Genomic DNA, 19,206 nt, shown 5'->3' on the forward strand with positions numbered 1-19,206 from the left:
AGAAAACAAAAAGGAACTTAGAGATCTAGAAAATGGCTGAAGATTAGAAAGTAAATAAAAAAAGGCTTCTGAATAGACCATGCAGGATGTTCAACGACCTTGCAATAAAACATGTTTTTTTATTCACAAGGAAAAACCTTGTATCTTTCACTTAGAGAGACTATTATTACCTAAGATAATAAATTGAATAAGCTAAAGTTTTTTGAAGTTCCATCCACAATGTTTTAAAAATTACATATACTATCATTCTAATTAAAGTCTATTCTACATACCTCATGTAATGTTAATCCCTGAACTACTACCCCTCTTTGGGCATCTTCACGGACAGCTAGTGGTCCTGAATTTGTGAGGAGATCACGAATCTGTTCATTGTATACCTTAGAATAAAACCAGAAATAATTTTTTAGAATGATTAAAACATATTGATAACTTAGGTGACTTCTCAAATTAGAAATAACAATACTCTGTAACACATTTTTGTACCTAAGTACAGAACTTGCTCTTTAAGCACAAAAAGATCTCCCAAAAGATTTTTTTTTTACTTCAGATTGATGTCCATTTACTTGCTCCCATTCTCCCACTGTTAGTGAAATATCTCATTTCCATTCATCCCACTTTTATGGCTTTTTACTGACACCTTTCGGTGTCCCCATCCCTGATGGGATGACAAAAAAATCCAAAAAGTCTTAACACTAATTCATATCCCCAAAGTCTGTGATACATCATTATCACTATGGTTTCTAGGAATAAGTGAGAATCTAAAACCTTGGCACATTTGAGTGGTTTTTTTTTTTCCTTCTATTTTAAGGTACATAGTATACTTAGTATAGTACCTGGCATGCCATAGGTATTCATTAAATGTTTGCTGATTATTGTTTGTTATGTCAATGTACAATGTTGTACAAATATTATTTAATAAAGAAATAAATCTAAAATACGTCAAGCTTTACAAGGCTCACTCTCACAAATTTCACTATGAAAAAAGGGGGTGTTCCACAAAACTTTTTCACAATTTACAAGCAATCGGAATTATTCTAAAAAGTCATAATTTCCAACTTACCTCTAAGTAAGAAACTGTAATGCTACATAATTTCTCATCTTTAATCTGATCCATGGATTTATAAAGTCCTAACATTGTCAGATACATCACTCCAGGCTCTTCAGGTGATCCAAGCATTGTGTGTGTCTTCCCAGCTCCGGTTGCACCATATGCAAGCACTAAGTTTTCAGGAAAAGGTTTTGGGAATAAAAGATCAGTGATAATGATAAAGCACAACTCCAGGGAAGAACAGTTTAAAGTGTTTGTTTTGGGGGGTAAGAAAAGGGAATGGGAGCCAAAGGGGAGAAAGAAGATACAGAACACCAACATAAAATTAAATGTATTATCTTGTGATGAATTTGATTGGTTGTTAAAACACAATAGAGGAAAAAATTCAGTTTTGAATAAACTCAGGTGGAAAGTATTTTTTAAAAAATGCATATCCATTGTTTAAAGCAGACAAAGAAAAGCTTTTCAATTAAAAAATTATATAAAATTTCATAGAACTAGACCTGGGAAGGGAACTCAAAAATCACTTGCTCTAATAGTCAGTTTAGAAATGAAATGAGTATGGGAGAAGTGGAAATTTTCAAGCTTTCAGTATAATAAATCTAGCATCTTTTCTAGATGCTAGATGTTTCCAGGAAGCTCTTTAAGTAATGAAAGCAAATTTGAAAGTGGACTTTAAGGACAAATTTTAGTAAAGCTGGAAGATGCCATGTTTCAAAAATATTTATATTATACTTATTACTGACCTAGATTTGTCCTCTAGCAAAACAGGAATTAAGAGAATTTTTAGAAGTAGTGCCTAATTATTGAAAGAGGAAAGGTGTCTCTGTTCTAAAGTAAGGAGTATGGGATTTCTGGATGATTAGAGACTAAGGAAAAAATGAAATATATTGTTAATTGAGACAAGATATACCTAATGAGACCTCTCCATTGTAGCTTTGGGCCCCAGAATGACAAGGTGAGGTTGAAGTTAACTGGCAAAAAGGTCCAGATGTTAGATTCCATGGGGCCTTGCATCCAGATGTAGAGATGTAACAGGGGTTTAAAACATAAAATTAGAAAGACAGGGTATGATGGGTTAGACAAGCTCAATGCCGTTGTGAGGTCAGTGGGCTCAGCATTCAGAGTTCTAAGGTGTTTTTCAACCACAATGAGATGAAGATGGAAAGATAGAAGTCTAGAAGAGGGAATACATGTAACGATCCAATAAATATGCTTGTCTGGTCCAATATAGGAGGGGTGATCTCTTTGCTTCCCTATGTAAATTTTCCTTGGAAAGTTTGATTCTGTCTTCCAAGTAGTAGCTTGTTTTCTCTATCACTTCAAGATATATGTAGTAACAATCACTACAATACAGACAATAAAGAATGGATTAATTCATCTCTTTCTCTCTTGATATTTATACTGTCTTTGTATCTTCATTAAATGTTTTTGTATAACTGATACCCCAAAACCACCAAAATGAAAGTTGGAAAGCTATAAGGCACTTTCTGAAACAGGACTCGGATAGGATGGAGACTCTATTCTTGTTCTAATAATACAGTCCTTAAAACAACACAAAATTAATTAAGATTAGGTGTGTCATAAAGAAGCCCTAGGAGAGATACTCACAAATGAAAAAATGAAAAATGAGAGAAAATTAAAATACTATATGGCAGCTTCTTTGCTCTACAAAAGGTAGTCATCATGGAATTTTCTCATTCCAGGCAACCAACAGGTCTTTACTTAAGCAAACAGTAATTATTATGTTTTTACTGTATGCCAAGTTATCATCAATACAAACAGTTGCAAAAACATGGTCCAAGCCCTCAAGAAGATAACATTCTAATGGGGAGAAGATATTTCAAAAACTACATAGATAAAAGGCACGGAGAAGGTAATCTTAGCATTTTAGGAGTGATGTGAGGAGTCTTCCTCTGGAAGGCAGAATTTGAGCTGAGTCTTGAAGGAAGTTAGGATTTGGAGAATGCTCCCACTTTGTGGGAGACAGCCAAGTTAAATGCAGAGTTGGGAGATGGGGTGCCTTGTATGAGACTAGCAAGATTAGCTACACCAAAATATCAACTCAGGAGGGTTCTCTGAAATCAATGACTACATAAAATTGGAGAAAACCGTTTACTAAATATAAGCTATGATAATGTGAATAAATTTCACTTTTAGATATTAAACTGATATCATAAACTAATTTCAGCAAGCTACTATCATTCAGAAATACAGTCTAAAATCTATAGATTAAATCAACTATGCTACATTAGCATATATACATTTTTCTATTGATTATATTTGGAAGAAAGGCTAACAGGTAATTGAAAGCATACAAGTGAGAATAAAAGAAAAAAATGAAGCCCAAACTGTTAGATTACCTGTGCAATTATAGCCATTTAAAAAGCCATCAAGCACAGGCTTTGTGGTATGCTCAAAAACTTGAGACTGAGTAGAACTTTCATCAAAAACAGCATCAAACACAAACTTAAGGTCCTTTCTTTTTCTTTTTGTAATGTCTCGATTCATAGTTTTCTTCCCATGAAAGAAAGTGTCATCTTCCTCTTTTGGATCAAAGACCAGCAAGTGCTCATCCACAACATGGACCACTTTATAAAAGCCAATAGCTTTTTCTTTCTGATTTTCAGGACGTACACGAACGACCACTTTCATGTGATTACACACATCTTCTTCGGGGACTGACATTTTACTTTATCTTGCTCCTTTTGCTCAACTGAATGCCTGATTTCTCTGAAATTTAACAACAAAAACAGCAACACAGGAAGATTCTGATCAGTAAACAAGACATTTTATTTCTTTACATATTGATTCAAATATTTAATGCAGAAAGCTGTGGTAGTAATAGGTGGGTAAGATAAAAAAATCAGATAAAATATGTATACTATGCTGTGCAAAGAAATTATGGTGAATGCACAGAATCATTTTTCTTCAAGTAAAATTCCATAATAATCATTTCTTTGTCTATTAATTTCATTGTAAGAATCAAATAAAAAGTCATTTAAGACTTTTGTTTTTCAGCACCACTTAATATACAAAATAATTGGACTTTCTTTGATAAGCCTAGCCTATGGGTCAATATTCAAACAATAGCTTAGATTTTAATAGTTAAAGAAAAGTTCAAAAAGGCCAATCCATGACACTTTAAATTGTATTCATATGTGCAATTTTATATAATACCACTTCTATCCCATAGTACTTACAATAGTTATAATTAAGTGACTCCTTACTAGCTTAGTTTCAGTTTGAATTCAAGACATTCTATATCTGGGAACTATGAACTTTTTATTTGTTCTTAATATTTTGATAAAACTATTTCAACATAATTGATTTCCTTTATAATCCTATGCTTTTGTTTTGGTATATAATCTTATTGCTTTGTAGTTCATGCATCTACAAACATTCTAAGATAAGAGTATGTAGGTTTCACAATGATGCTCTAAGGGGTCCTTTACATTAGATAAAGAATCTCTGGTTAAGAGTCTAGAAAATCATGGATAAACCAGTTTTAAAAGTCCTTGTCATTTCTTTTCATCACCTAAACAATAGCAGTACTCGACTTTGAGATCAAGGTATGTATAGAAACTTTCAGTTAGGGCTGATTTGAAAGGAGCAAAAGAAGTGCCTCAGTTTCTTGATGTTTTGATGGGTAAAAGCATCTCACTAGATGATCTCTACATATCAGACAAGGTACATGGCCAAACTGTCCCTACCTGGCTCTGTCAGATACAAACAATTCCAAAAAGGACTTTACTGGCCAGAATTTGAAAAGTAACACCAGAATCTCAAAATCACTGATAACAGAACTATCATGGTGTAGCCCTTTATTTCCTATGGAGTTTTGACACAAATTTATTTTAAGTCCTCCATAAATACTGCTGAGCTATTAACAATGCCATCAGATGGATCAGCTTCATGAGGAGCCCAGAATTTAGCATCTAAGTTCTTAAATTGAACTCTGTCTGTGCCACTTACAAACTATATGACTTAGAGCCATTAACCTTTGTGAGCCTGAGGTCTCTTCCTCTGAAAACTAAGGGTTAGACTAAGAAACTAGGAAAAGGCACAAAACTTCACCTCACCTCAGACTAACATGTTTCCCTTTTTTGAGCCAAGAACCTTATATATATTTCTGCTATAAGCACTTATAGGCACCATTTTACAGATCTCTGTATCTCCGCCAATGCCTAGCACATCACATTCACACAGTAAGTGCTCAATAGATATTTGTCAAATCAAATGATCTAGAAAATGGCTGAAGATTAGAAAGTAAATAAAAAAAGGCTTCTGAATAGACCATGCAGGATGTTCAACGACCTTGCAATAAAACATGTTTTTTTATTCACAAGGAAAAACCTTGTATCTTTCACTTAGAGAGACTATTATTACCTAAGATAATAATAAATTGAATAAGCTAAAGTTTTTTGAAGTTCCATCCATAAAAGATTTTTGTGTCCTTTAAAAGGTCACAGTCAAAAGCCTTAAGTCTCCAGGAACTAGAAACTAGTTTGTTTTTTGTTGTTGTTGTTGTTGTTTTTTAAAGCCAAGGGTAACTGATGAAAGCCACGTGGATTCACAATGACAGGCAACACAAGGAGATGAGAACAGAGTGAGAATGAGGTCCAGCTCATGCACATGCCGGCAAGTTCTCATGGCTTGGTCTAAGAAAGGCCAAAGACCAAGGAATTTTCTTTGGCTGCAGGGTTCAGACACAGGAGGGCTGATCCTGTCTGTCTGTTCCTAGGACAGAAAAAACTCTAACTAAATAGGGCAGTAGGGCCTGGGTTGGCCTATCCACAAAGGTTACATGAGGAAGTTAGCACTACAAGTTCCCAGACTTGACTATCTCAGCAGGTATCAGGATCTTTCAGCTTTCAGCTTTGAAATATAAATGCCTGCATGAGACAGCAGTAACCTCTTTGGAAGAGAGGAGGCAAGTGAATGGGGTTACTTTGCTTCTAAGAGCCAGATTCTAGGGGAGTTTGGGTTTCTTCAGTTTTTGGAAATGCCCTCTTTGCCCCGATACAGACACATTTCCTTCCTTTGCTTTTTAACACTTGTTCATTCTTCTAAAACCCAACTAGGATTTAAATTTCAATTCTCATCCAGGAGATTAAGATCAGTTTGAAAATAATAAACATCAGAAAGGAAGCTTCCCACTTACCAAGTACTCTTTAATCAATGTCCTCTTTTCCAGTGAGGATTTATTCAATCCTACTGTATACTCATCACGATGTTAGGTTCTGGTGGGGGGAGGGAGAAGAAGGAAGGACAGCAGGAAGGGAAGAATAGAAAAGAATTATTAATAACACCATTGCTACCCCCAAAGGGGCTGATAATTTTAACAGGGAGTCAAAGAATATACAAATGAAATAAAGAGAATACCAAAACATTCATGATTAAACTCCAATATTAAGTTATACATATAGGGTAGAGACTGGGGTAATTTGATGAGTATTAGAAGATAGGCTCAGACATATAAAACTTTTTTTAAACTTTTCCCTGGAAGCAAAAGGTTTTTGATAAAGGGACCAATAGGACGAAATTATATCTCTGGGGATAGAAAGCTAGAATGCATGAAATAATAAAGGATTACTAGATCGGTTTAGATAAGGCCTTACAACATGTAAACTGATACTGAATCTTGAATAATGTGAAATAATGAGGAAAAAAAAAAGTCCAAGTACTGTTCTTGTTCTGTGAGGAACATGAGCGAATTCACAAAATGTCAATCAAATGAAGTATCCCTTACAATGGCAGGTTCTGAACTTATTATCTCAGATTGTAAATTATTGGGTTTTTGTTGAAAAATCCATCTTTACACTTTCTTAGACAAGGACAGCTTTGGAGGGAAGAAGACCACTAGTATTTTTGTAGCCCCCTTCATGTGCTAACTACTTATACAATGTTTTCTCAAGTAATCTTTCCAACAACCCAGGGCGACACCATCATACAATTTACTATGAAAGTAAGGCAAGCAAGGTGACTCTTAAGTAACTCTTAACCTGAACTCAGGTTTCCTTGTCTCTAGACTATGCCATTTAGCTACCATTCTAGTTAACTAAATATAATATTATAAGAAATTTTAAAATATTTGTTCACATTAATATCTATTTAGAGTGGAAAGGGAGCTTAGAGGCCACTGACTCTAATGGTTTCATTTCAGAGATGAGGAAACAGGCACATTCTTGTGAAGTAACTTGCCTCGGTCATAGAACTACAAAGTGCCTGAGGTAGGTCCTCCTTATACGGAGCCCAGTACTGCAGCCAGCAGCATTCTGCCCACCTTCTCTTCTTTCTGAGATGGTGGAAGAAGAGGGGGGAGATCCAGAGGCCATCAAACCTACTTGGTGCCTGAACAATAATGCCCTCCAAAACACCCTCCTCCTTCAGCCTCCACTTGCATTTATCCTTCTTATATCTTATCTCAATAGAGTCTGCCTCGAGTCCTATCTTGTTTAAAACTCTTGGTGTCTGGTCAGCTGAGGCTGGCTGTCTCACTCAGCTCTGAACCACCTGCAAGTGGCATAAGGAAGCCATCAACAAAGATGTTGGGAGTCCAGAGCTATGCCCAGACACATCAGTTAGACTTCTCCTTTGGAAATGACTATTCTTGGAGTGCAGCAATTGAACCAGCTCCATAATCACCTAACTATCCTATCTCATAGCTGATGAGCTCTCTATCTGGTGCACAAGAACAAGGTAAGAAATTTTGTCAAATTCTAGGCTGAAATCTGAATAATGAATTTGTGTGATATTTTTCTCACCAATGAGTCCAGTTAGTAATCTTGCTCCCAAAAAAGGAAGTTTACACAACCTGTCTTCCACCACAATCACAGAATCCTCCCTTGTAACAAAGAATAACTGACCAACACAGTGGAACATGTCAGTTACAGTCTGAACATATATGAGTTGCTGAATTTCATGATGAAACCACCTAGTTCTGCTTCATTTAGTTCCAATGCACTTCCAAGTCTTGGTTATCTCCGAGAATAAAGGACAAACAACAATGATGTTGATGCTTATGATCACTGCTTCCTTTTTTAATGTTTACATATAATACCTATAATTTTATTTCTTATAATTTTGCCAAAAATAAAATTAAAAGTCAAGATGATTGTCCAAAAAATGCAATCTTCCTCCTTCCTTTTCCTGAAACAAGGTTAAACTTTGCCCATGTTCAGTGCAGTATTTTTTCATTTGTTGAGAATGACTCAGGAATCATATCTAGCAACTAACAGGTACTTTTTGACTTGGCAGCTTAAAAACTATTAAAGGCCATCAGATGCTCTCTTACTATCTTCCTAATTATTTTTGGTGATTTTTCTTAAATCAAATTTTACTTCAATATATTTTGATTTTGTTATTAATTATTTTTGTTGAATACTTTTCTAATCAGGTCAAGTCAACAAGCATTTATTAAGATCTACTTTCTGTAAAAAGATAATTTCTTTTGCAAAAAAATTATCATAATAGGAATTGAGTAATTCAAACTTCTCATCACTGTTTCTTAACATCTTACTAATTGCCTTGAGAATCAGTCCAATACTTTCTTTTATACCACTCCTGCAATATACAATATATCTTAACATTTTTTAAACTTATCCTTAGCATTTTTCCTCACTTATTTGAGTTTAGCCTTCCTGTTTTTACTCTACTAGATCATGTTGTAACTTTTTATTCATTCATTCATCAAAAATCTACTTAGCACTTACTATAGGAAATGTACTGTTCTGGTCACTAGTTTTAAAAAGAGTAACAATACAATAACTCCTTACCCAAAGAAATTTGGACTGGAAAGACACAATATGCATACAGATTAGTTAAGTGCAAAGGAACTCCCCTATCCCCACTTAGGTGAAGGGAAATAATTAAGTGGGTAAAGGGAAGAGAAGAAATCAGAAAAGACAGGAGCTTGCACTTGTTAGGTTTTCCAGAAGGTGAAGCTAAGAAGGAAGAGCATTCTATGAGTAGAGAGAACACTCGCATGTGTTAAAAAGCATTAAGATAGTAGATGGAATACTGCTCATGGGAAACAACAAGTTGACTGGTTTTTATGTGTGTACATGTTTGCAGAAAGGCTAGGTAGAAGGGGCATGTAAAGGGCTTTAATGACAAATAAAGGAATTTCGACACACCAGGAGCTAATGAAAACTCTGGGGGAAGGGGGCAGAGGAGTAATAAAGTCAGACCCTTATTTGAGAAAAATCAGTTTGTCAGAGCAAAGCTGGTTGTGGGAAGAGGAACAGCTTAATGAAAGGGTAATGAGTCCAGGATGACACCTAGGTTTCAAAACTAGGTAAGAATATATGTAGAGATGACCAAGACTTGCAAGTGCATTGGAACTAAATGAAGCAGAACTAGGTGGTTTCATCATGAAATTCAGCAACTCGTATATATATATGTATATGTATATGTATGTGTATATGTATATGTATATGTAGAAGAAACCATAGGAAAAGAGAAGTTTAGGGAAAGGGTGGATCTTTAACAACCAAGAATTGTTTCAGAAGGATTGTGGCTTAGATGCCAATGGGATTGCCAGGAGCCAGTTTGTGATGAAGGACCATAATTCAGAAGAGAGGAGGACTGGATATATAGATTTGGGAATCCATTAGTCAGAGATGATAATGGAGCTCACTGTGAACAGAAGGAGGAAGGGCAAATTTAGTGAGAAATATGAAATCATATGCTAAGTTTGAGGTGTCAACAGGATGTCTAGTACTCATAGGAAAGGGGAAATGTTTGGGCTGGAAATGGAAATTTGAGAATGATTCACAAAGAAGAAATAAAGCAATGAGCAAAGATCTCCAAAGGAGAAAGTACAGGAAAAAAGTACAGACAAACCCTTTGCACATGCCCACATGTGGTCATGGAGATGGTGAGGAGTACATGTAGAAAAAACAATATAGATACCAAGAAAAAGCTAGAATCAGGAAAAACCGAATGAGAAAATGGAGAAGAAGAGAGAACATCAGTAAGGCATTTATAGAACAACAGTGTCAAATACTGTTAGTAGATGGTCCAAGAATGAGGAAATTAAAAATATTATTTAACAAAGATTATGTTACTTGTGGCTTCTGAGAAAACAATTTCAGGAGAAAAGTAGGGTCAGAAGCCTGATAAAGCTGTATTTATTGAGTAATCAGTGATAATAAGTATAGACTATTCCTCCTAAAAGTCTAGTTCTGAAGAGAGAAGAGAATGAGAGCTATAGCTTGTGAGGTCAGAGGAAGTATTTTATTGAAAGGACATGTGTGTGAGGATGGGGTGAGGATGGGGTGGGGATGTGTGTGATGAAGTTGTCTGAATATTTATTGATAAATGGAGAGGTGAAAGATGCTGAAGAAGAAATACAGCTGGGATAAATCAATACTATCAAGGACAGAAGGCTGGGATCAAGAGTAGATGATTGCTTAGCTCTCGCAAGGAAAGACTACTTTATCACTAAGATAAACAGGTATGCAAGAGTAGATCAGCATATTATTGTTCTATAAGAAACAATCAGCAGGATGATTTCAGAAAGACCTAGAGAGGTTTACATGAACTGATGCTAAGTGAACTGAGTAGAACCAAGAGAAACAAGAAAATTATACAATGATCAATTCTGATGAATGTGACTCTTCAACAATGAGATAATTTAGGCCAGTTACAATGGACTTGTGATGAAGAGAGCCATCTGCACCCACAGAGAGAGGACTATGGGGACTGAGTGTGGATTACAACATAGTATTTACACCTTTTGTTGTTGTTGCTTGCTTGCAGTTCATTTTCTTTCTCAATTTTTCCCCCTTTTTGATCTGATTTTTCTTGTGCAGCATGATAATGGTGGAAATATGTATAGAAAAATTTAATATATATTGGATTACTTGCTATTTAGGGGAGGAATTGGGGGAAGGAGGGAGAAAACCATTTGGAACACAAAGTTTTGCAAAGATCAATGTTAAAATCTATGCATGTTTTGGAAATAAAAAGCTTTTAAAAAAAGGCAGATCAGAGACAATGAAAAAGTTTTGAGATCTTCAGGAAGGGAAAATAGAAAGTTCAGTCAATCAACACACATTTTCTCATCATCTGTTTCAGAAACTTGGTAGAATGACAAATTAAATGAAGCTATTCTTAAGTTCCATGTTTCTATCACAGGTGACACACACAAATTAAACATAAGGTATCCTGGATGGGAAGGCACTAGCATGCAAGGAAATCCTGCAGAAAATAGTTCTTGAAGTCCTGAAGGAAGCCATTAATTCACATGTCAAGTCCTGAAAGAAGTCATTGACTTCAAGAGTCAAGATATGATAAGAATATCGACTGCTAAAGCACAGAGAATTGGATGTGTATGGAGCTCTGTATCATCTTTGAGGAAAAAAAGCCCAGTATGATTAAAGACTAGAGTGCAGGGAGGAGGAAGAGTGTAAAAGTTAACAGGTGAGGTGGATGGAGCACAAAGAACTTTAAATATGTCAAGAGAACACCCTATATTTGATATACTGGAGTTTACTGAATAGGAGTAAAGGAAATATGGTCAGAACTATGTTTTAGGAAAATCACTGGTGTGCCTGTGCGGAAGACATACTAGGGAGGGGAAGGCAAAAAAAAAAAAAAAAAAACCAATTAGGAAGCAGCTGCAATTCTGCATGGGAAAGATAATAAAGTCCTGAATTAGGAAATGGTCTATGAATGGGGGTGGGGGTGGGGGGTGGGGAAGGGACTGTATTCCAGATGTACTAGAGAAATAGAATCGACAAGATTTGGCCCAAAATAATTAGATATTTTTATTGAATGACTTATAGGAGAGAGATAACAATGACACTTGAGTGACTGTAAGAAAGGGAGTATCCTCAACAATAAGATGAAAAGTTGGAAGGTGGGGTAAATGAATTCTGCTTTGGACATATTGAATCTGAGACATCTATGGCTATCCAATCCTAAATATCCAATAGGCAGTTGATACTGTGAGATCGGAAATGAGGGTTTGTTAGAGAGAACTGGGAGTCACCTGGATGGTCCTCTTCAAGAAATTAAGACAAAAAATCCCAATGTAATAAATAGGGGCTGCACCCCTGGGAATCTAACTGGCACTGGCCAACTGAACAACAAAGCTCCTTTCCTTATTCTTTCTTTCTTTTTTCCCTTCCCTTCCCTTCCCTTCCCTTCCCTTCCCTTCCCTTCCCTTCCCTTCCCTTCCCTTCCCTTCCCTTCCCTCTGTCCACACAGTGTATTGTATCTTTACCTGCAGATGTCTGCCCAAAGGAAGGTCAATTTTGATCCCTGAAACGTCCCAAATACCTTAGGGCATTCAGGTTAGATTTCTTTCTCAAGGGTCATGTCATAAACCCAAATCACTCTGGCTCTCATTGATTGGCCAACAATAGGTCCCAGGCCAAGCCCCACTGGTCACTGTTTGAGCCCTGATTGGCTTAAAGTGAAAACTTTGGCCAGAAACCCTTTAGAGTCTTCTCATCCCAATAGGGGTGTGTGTGTGTGTGTGTGTGTGTGTGTGTGTGTGTGTGTGTGTGTGTGTGTGTGTGTGTGTGTGTGTGTGTGTGTGTGTGTGTGTCTCTACCATTGCATCCAGGGCCAACTTCAGTCATCCTGATCTATAATCTTGCTACTGGATCCAGATGATTACAAGGGAGGAAGTGAAGCTGGTAACTTTGCACAGCCCTCCCTCACTTAAATCAAACTCACTTGCATGTCATGGTATCACCTCCCTAATGCCATGGTTGTCTTCAAGAATGAAAGTCAAACAACAACTGCATGGTGATGGAAAACAAAACCATGGGAACAGAACTGAATCCATGTGAAAGCATAGAGAACAGAGAAGAGGGCCCAGAACAGGGCCTTGGAGTACAGCTATATTTATGGGTTTCACAGGAATGTTATAATAAGGAAAAGGAGATTGATGGAGAACTCCAGCAAGATGCTCCCCCCAGGATAAACTGATCACCAGTCATCTTAAGGATAGAGCATGCAACTCTATCCAGAGCTTTAAGAAACTAAAGCTGGATTTGCAGGCAGTCCACTTTCGATCTGCAGCCTTACAGGATGCTGTGCTGGGGACCTCCCCTGCCAGTCCTCTCCTTTTTAGCTTCCTTTTGTATGATTTTCCCCATTAGATTGTAAGATCAGATTGTAAGATCTCCTGAAGGCAGGGACTATTTTTTTCTTATTTGTATCCCCAGGATCTAACACAGGGCTTAGTCCAAATCAGGTGTTTAATAAATTGAACTGAAGGAAAATTAAGAGAGAGCATACTCAGAGAAGAGAACTCCTGGAGGACAGTATAAATAGTAGTGTCAAATGTTGCAGAGAGGGTTAAAAAGGATGAGGATTGAGAAAAAGTTATTTGTCAATTAAAAAATCATTTAGAGATTGAATAATTTCAATTGAATAATGAAGCTGAAAGCCTTAAAGAAGAGGGTTAAGAAGAAAGCACAAGGAAGAAATGTAGACACTCCATACAGATGGTTTTGCTTTTTTTGGTTTGTTTTTGGGGTTTTTTTTGGATAAGTTTGGTTGGAAAATAAAGAATAGAGGATGAGGGTAAGAACTACTAGGTTTTTTAAGGATCAACATGCCTTGGATAAGTCTGTATGGAGGAGGAAAGGAGCCTACAAGGGGATGAAGAGTAGAATGAGAGAAAGGATGACTGGATAGAGAATAATTCTGTTACAGAAGAGCAGATGGGGTCAAGGGTCCATGCAGAAAGCCTGGCTTTGATAAGGGCTACCTCACCAAAGCTTGCAGGAAAGGAGGGAGATGGAGATGGGGAGGAGGGGAAGGGGGAAGGAAGAGGAAGCAGAGGGAATCACTTTTCTGTTGGTTGTAAGTTTGGGGGGGAGAGAGTTGAAAATAAGAGGAGACTCATGAGTATTTGGAAAAGCTGCTGTGGGTTGTATGCTTTGTGATTTTATGATCTTACAATATGATTTCTATTTTTCCCCCTAGAAAACAATGATTCAGACCAAGTTATAAGGAAAACAGGTGTTAATCTTTCATCTTTATAAAATAATTAGTTCCAAATTTCCTTTTAAAGGGGAAATTAAGTAACTATGATCAGGAACATTTAGTATGGCCTAAATGTGTGAGTCATGCTTAACAGTGGTCACAAAGTGTATTCTCCATAATTACTACAATTCTAACAGGGCTTTATAGTATAGACAATATGCTATCATATGGGCCGGCATCTATCTGGCAACATTTTTCTTAGCCCGTGGCCAGTTTTTATTTTACTAACAGCAAATGAGCTCTTAATAAGTAGATTTTCCTTCTCAGCTCTGCTACCATCATCAATAAATATAGGTTGTGGGAAGTGAGTTGTGAGAAACTGACTGGATTAAGGTAGCAAAGTGCACAAACCTCAGCCAAGCAATCGCTGTTATTAATCCAGGGGAAAGCTGGTGATTGCCATCCTTGCCCCCCCCCCCCCCCATCCTCAGGAAAGAACAGGCAGGTAGAGCTGTATAAGGCATTCTTGCCAGCTGTCAGGGATGCCCAAACTTGTGGCTCAGGTGTTATACACATGGCAGAAGGCGAGCAGACTTTTTGTAGAGCAGAATGTCTCCAGATAGGAACAAAGTGGGCTTTGTATCAGAGGGGTCGAAGAACACAGGATTTGGAGCCAGCAACTCCGGTCTGGAGCCCTAACTTTGAAACTTACTATTTTTGTGATCTTGAGCAGAGGAGGACATTAAGCTGCTATCTAGATTGTTGTTCAGTCATTTTGGTTGTGTCCAACTCTTTAGGACCCCATCTGGGTGTTCTTGACAAAGGCCCTAAAATGATCTGCCATTTCCTTCTGCAGTTTATTTTACAGATGAGGAAACTGAGTCAAATAGGGTGAAATTTCTTGCCCACAGTCACATAGGTCACATAGGCTGCATTTGAACTCAGATCTTCCTCCAAATTACTTCGCTGGTAGAAATCCTATGATTTCTTATATAAGGTTGGTTATTTGGGAGTCGATTAGTTATTAAGATCTTTTTTTTTTCAAAACCCACATTCATTGAAATATTTTTCAATGGTAAAACTAATGGCCTTTTCTCAGCTGTCATTCTATTACATAGCTTTTAAAGGTAGCACAGGAGCTAGGACTTTGGGCCTGTAGACAACAACAGCAGAGTTCAAATACTGCCTCAGACACTAATTGTGGGTAACCCTCAACTGCAAACTGGGGATCATTAGCACACACCTCCCAGGACTGTCCTAAGTCATTAGTGCTTAATAAATGCTTATGTCCTGCCTGCCCTACCCAGTTCTGCCTTGCCTTCTCTCTCTGACACTGAAATCTCTTGGCTTTCTTCCTACCTCTGAGATTCTACATTCTCAATCTCCTCCTTTGCAGGATCGTCCTGTATCCACCCCATTAAATGGGAATATTTCCTAAAGCGCCACCTTGGGCCTTCCTCTCTTCCCTTTTCTCTATCAATCTTAATCCTTTTAATCTTTTAATATCAGCATCCGCAACTGCTTATAATACAGCATCATCAGGATGTTTAAGATAAAGCTGTTACTTCCCTCAAAACTCTTCCAAATTTCCTTTTTTGGAGGGCAAGAGTGTGTTGTTGTCGAGGGCACTGTTGTTATAATTCTGAGATTTGCCTCCTTGAAGTCATGTTTGACTCTTTGCTATATTGATCATTTGCCAAGTCCTATTAATTCTCTCTGCATCTCTACCACCTGTTCCATTTTCTCTCCATATAATCTCTACTCTAGTTCAGACCCTCATTACCAGTCACCTGGAAAACTACAAGGCCTTCTTATTAGATGCTCCTGTTTGTAGTCATTCCCTTTCAGTACATGCTCCATTATAGAGTTGCTAAAATGCTATTTCTAAAACATCTACTTGGTCATATCATGTGATTCACCAGTTTTCAGTGGCTCCCTATTGTCTAAAATATAAAATCCTCAGGCTGTCAATCACAATTCTTTCCAATATGGCTCCCACTTTTTAAGTTTATTATTCTTATTAACCCCTTTTCAGTACTACTTCTAAAATGACTTCTTAGTTGCTCCCCATCCATGACATCCAATCTTCCAGCCCTCTGCCTTCCTCCCTAGTATAAGCTCAGACCTTGCCTTATCATGTCCTTTTTTTTTTTTTTAAAGTTTCTGTTTACAGAATTTACACTGGCTTTTATCTGGGTAACCAATTCAATTCTATGAGAAACATGACATGCTTATTTTTGGCAAAGACCGGAAGATACAAAGACAAAATCTGCTCTTAAGATGCTTTGATTCAGGAAAAAGAGGGCAGGAAGGATGGCAACATAGACACAAACAAGAGGTCATGACACAAGTTCAGGAGGCACACCTTCCACACTAGCAGAAGCCAGTTATGGATTGCACTGAATGAGGCAAAGCCGACAAAAGCAACCAGTTGGCCCATGCCAAGCTGACAACTGTGGGCTAGAGCACTTATTAAAGACTCATTATGTCCTTAGGAACTCTTATGTATCTAAGCAGATTTCTAATTGTGCAAACTTTTATACCTATAAAAATAATAGGAAGTTATACTCAGGCTTCTAATAGACAATCAAGCCTGCTCTTCCCGATGTTGGGCTACGGAGAAAGTCCTTTAAAACAACAAGCTATATGGAGTGGTAGAAAGGGCACTGGCCCAGGAGAGCTTCCCAGATGTTCTCTCTGTCTCCAGTCTCTTTCTACTCTGATTCCTCTACTAAGCTGAACCATCTTCCTCAAGTACAGATCTGATTATCTCACTCTCCTCCTTGAAAAGTGGTCCACTTGAAAACACAAGCTCCTTACCCAGTCATGTAAGGTTGTCTATAGCCTTGCTCCAGCCTATCTTTCCAGGTAAACTAGACTCTGACATAGACATTTTATCATTCCATTTTTTGATTCCACAGCCACTGTGATAACCCCTTTGGCTTCCTATTAGCAGAATACTTACAGAGGGATAACATGACTACAGAGAAATGAGCTAGTCCTCAGCTTGTAGAATGTATTTGTTCCTCCAAAAAGAGGTTTTAGCCTTTCATTTAGGTTCAATTCAGATGTTATCTCTTCAAGACAGGCAAGCAAGGGAGAGTAGAAAGAGAAGTCAATTTGAAAGACATCTGGGTTCCAATCTTGTTCTCCTTCTTGCTGTGTGACATTGGAAAAGTCACATCATCCAGTGGAGTTTCCAATTAGCCAGAGAATGAGAAGATTGGGAACTAGATGACTTTTGAGATCTCTTCAGAGTCAAAAGCTATCATAATAAATATAGCTAACACGTACATAGCCCTTACTACATGCCAGGCACTGGCACTTTACAATTAATATCTCCTCTGTTTCTGACCACAACTTTGGAAAAGAACCATTATTATTCCCATTGTGGAGATGAGGAAACTGAGTCAAACAGCATTTAAGTAACTTGTCCAGGGTCAGACATGTAGTGAGTATGAGGGGATAGCTTTAATTCAGATCTTCCTGATCCCAGACCAGCTCTATTCACTGAGCCACCTATGATCTTAATTCTTCCCATATTCTCTGAGCTATATTCTCTCTCCATTTCCCCCAAACAGAACAAAAACAAACAAAAAAATCTCTTTCCAAAAACAACCAAAGAACCAAGTCAAAACAAAACCCAAACAGTTCGAATGCTTCCCTTACCACTATTAGTATGACATTGTAGACAGAAATGAATGTTAAATCTTTGTCAGAAGTCAAACAATTTTGGTAAAACACCTCTTGAATTAGTGATGGTAACACTTCTACCTGGAAAGGTTACAATGAGTCCCACATTATCTGTGCACAAACAAGTTTACCATCATCATAGTGCAAAACATAATGCTATTGTTGAGGGAACTTTTAGGAATCCCATCTGTAATATGGGTATGATAACACAGTGACCTAAAGCTACTAGTTTAAAACTGCACTTAGACTTTTGAGACACCTTGTTTAACAATCATATACCTCATTAGGCCAATAGAAAGAAAGTCCTGTCTAAAAGGTAAAGTACACTTCTTAAGGACTTAAAAATCCATTTTTAACAATAATGTTGCCGACACATTCCAGTCCAGTTTCTTAGACTAAACTCCAGAGAGGACCCAACATCTGGTACATCAGTGAAAGTTGCATAACACAGTTGGCAGGAGGATAAGCAAGTTAAGAGCTCCAGGCAAGATACCAGCACACAGTAAGTTTGCCCGGGCCCCCGAGTTGGAACTTGGATGAGCAAGAAAGTGGTCAGCACTGACACATCAGCAGCTCCCAGAAGGAGGGAAAACTTTATTCTGAGTTACCTCACATCCAACAACAACTTCAAAATACACATACACACACAAATAGGTAATGGAAAGGAACTTGGCATCTATGTGAATGAGCCCTGTCCTCATCTGTAGGATGGGTATATGAATACCTATCAGTGCCAATTTTACAAGATTGCCGCGAGGCTTCCACCAGGACAATTGACATTATGGTGCTTTGGCACAGGTCATTCCCGGGTAAGCGCCAACTGCCTTACTTATTCTACTCCAGAAGAAGGTAGGCTCCGGGAAGGAATGGTCCTTTCTATGGCGACAGGACACTTTGCACACTAAGCGCTTTGGCTGAATGAGGCGTTTTTAGAGGCCACATTAAAATCTACGGCTGCACCTTATTATTGTTATATTAGAATGTAACCTCCTAGAGGGGGAAGACTGCCTCAATTACTTGTCTCTAACCCTCAGTGAGAAGCCACTTTGCATTTCACCTGTCATGCAGCTCGCACTTAATAACTGCATGTTATTATATACATTCTGCTATGTATGCAAATGCATTCTTGTGGTGTTCTTTTCTAAAACATGATCCTTCTGTGGGAGCAGATTTCTTGGGGTTCTGGAAGCAGCCTTCGTTTCAGTTCAGAGTAATAATCACCTCAAATACAGCCAACTGATAAAATCCAAACGTTTATTTTCTCCTTCCAAGTCTTGTCTCTTTCCCTGCGGCCCGTTAGCTTTCTTAGAGCCCTCTCTCCCTCCTTGGTTCCAAGCGCTCTGGCAGCTTGTCTTCTGCCACCTGCAGCTCCCTCTGAATCTTAGTTCTCCTCCTCTCCACTCACTCCAGGAGCTCCGTATGTATGATCTCTTAAAAGTGTGAACCCCTCTGAGAGAGTGGGATTGTGCGTTCTGACTCGTGAGTCTCCCCAACTCTAACGTGTAAACTCTCTG

The 19,206-nt window shown here is 37.8% G+C and overlaps 1 protein-coding gene across 2 annotated transcripts in view; it reads right to left on the reverse strand.

The window, feature by feature from the left end:
• The window catches only part of KIF18A (kinesin family member 18A), a 98,301-nt gene that overhangs the window by 78,363 nt on the left and 732 nt on the right, over positions 1-19,206 (reverse strand). The window contains exons 1-5 of one of the 2 annotated variants that reach the window (XM_031941810.1): positions 12,282-12,340; positions 6,213-6,291; positions 3,412-3,781; positions 1,061-1,218; positions 273-377 (exon numbers count right to left, since the gene is read on the reverse strand). In XM_031941810.1, coding sequence (XP_031797670.1) covers positions 273-377; positions 1,061-1,218; positions 3,412-3,736 — 588 coding nt within the window. In that variant the 5' untranslated portion in view covers positions 3,737-3,781; positions 6,213-6,291; positions 12,282-12,340. Of the gene's footprint in view, positions 1-272; positions 378-1,060; positions 1,219-3,411; positions 3,782-6,212; positions 6,292-12,281; positions 12,341-19,206 lie in introns of those variants that run through there. The other variant, XM_012552534.2, reaches the window with a different exon arrangement.

The sequence above is a fragment of the Sarcophilus harrisii genome, chromosome 6 (genome assembly GCF_902635505.1).
Source record: "Sarcophilus harrisii chromosome 6, mSarHar1.11, whole genome shotgun sequence".
Taxonomy (NCBI): Eukaryota; Metazoa; Chordata; class Mammalia; order Dasyuromorphia; family Dasyuridae; genus Sarcophilus; species Sarcophilus harrisii.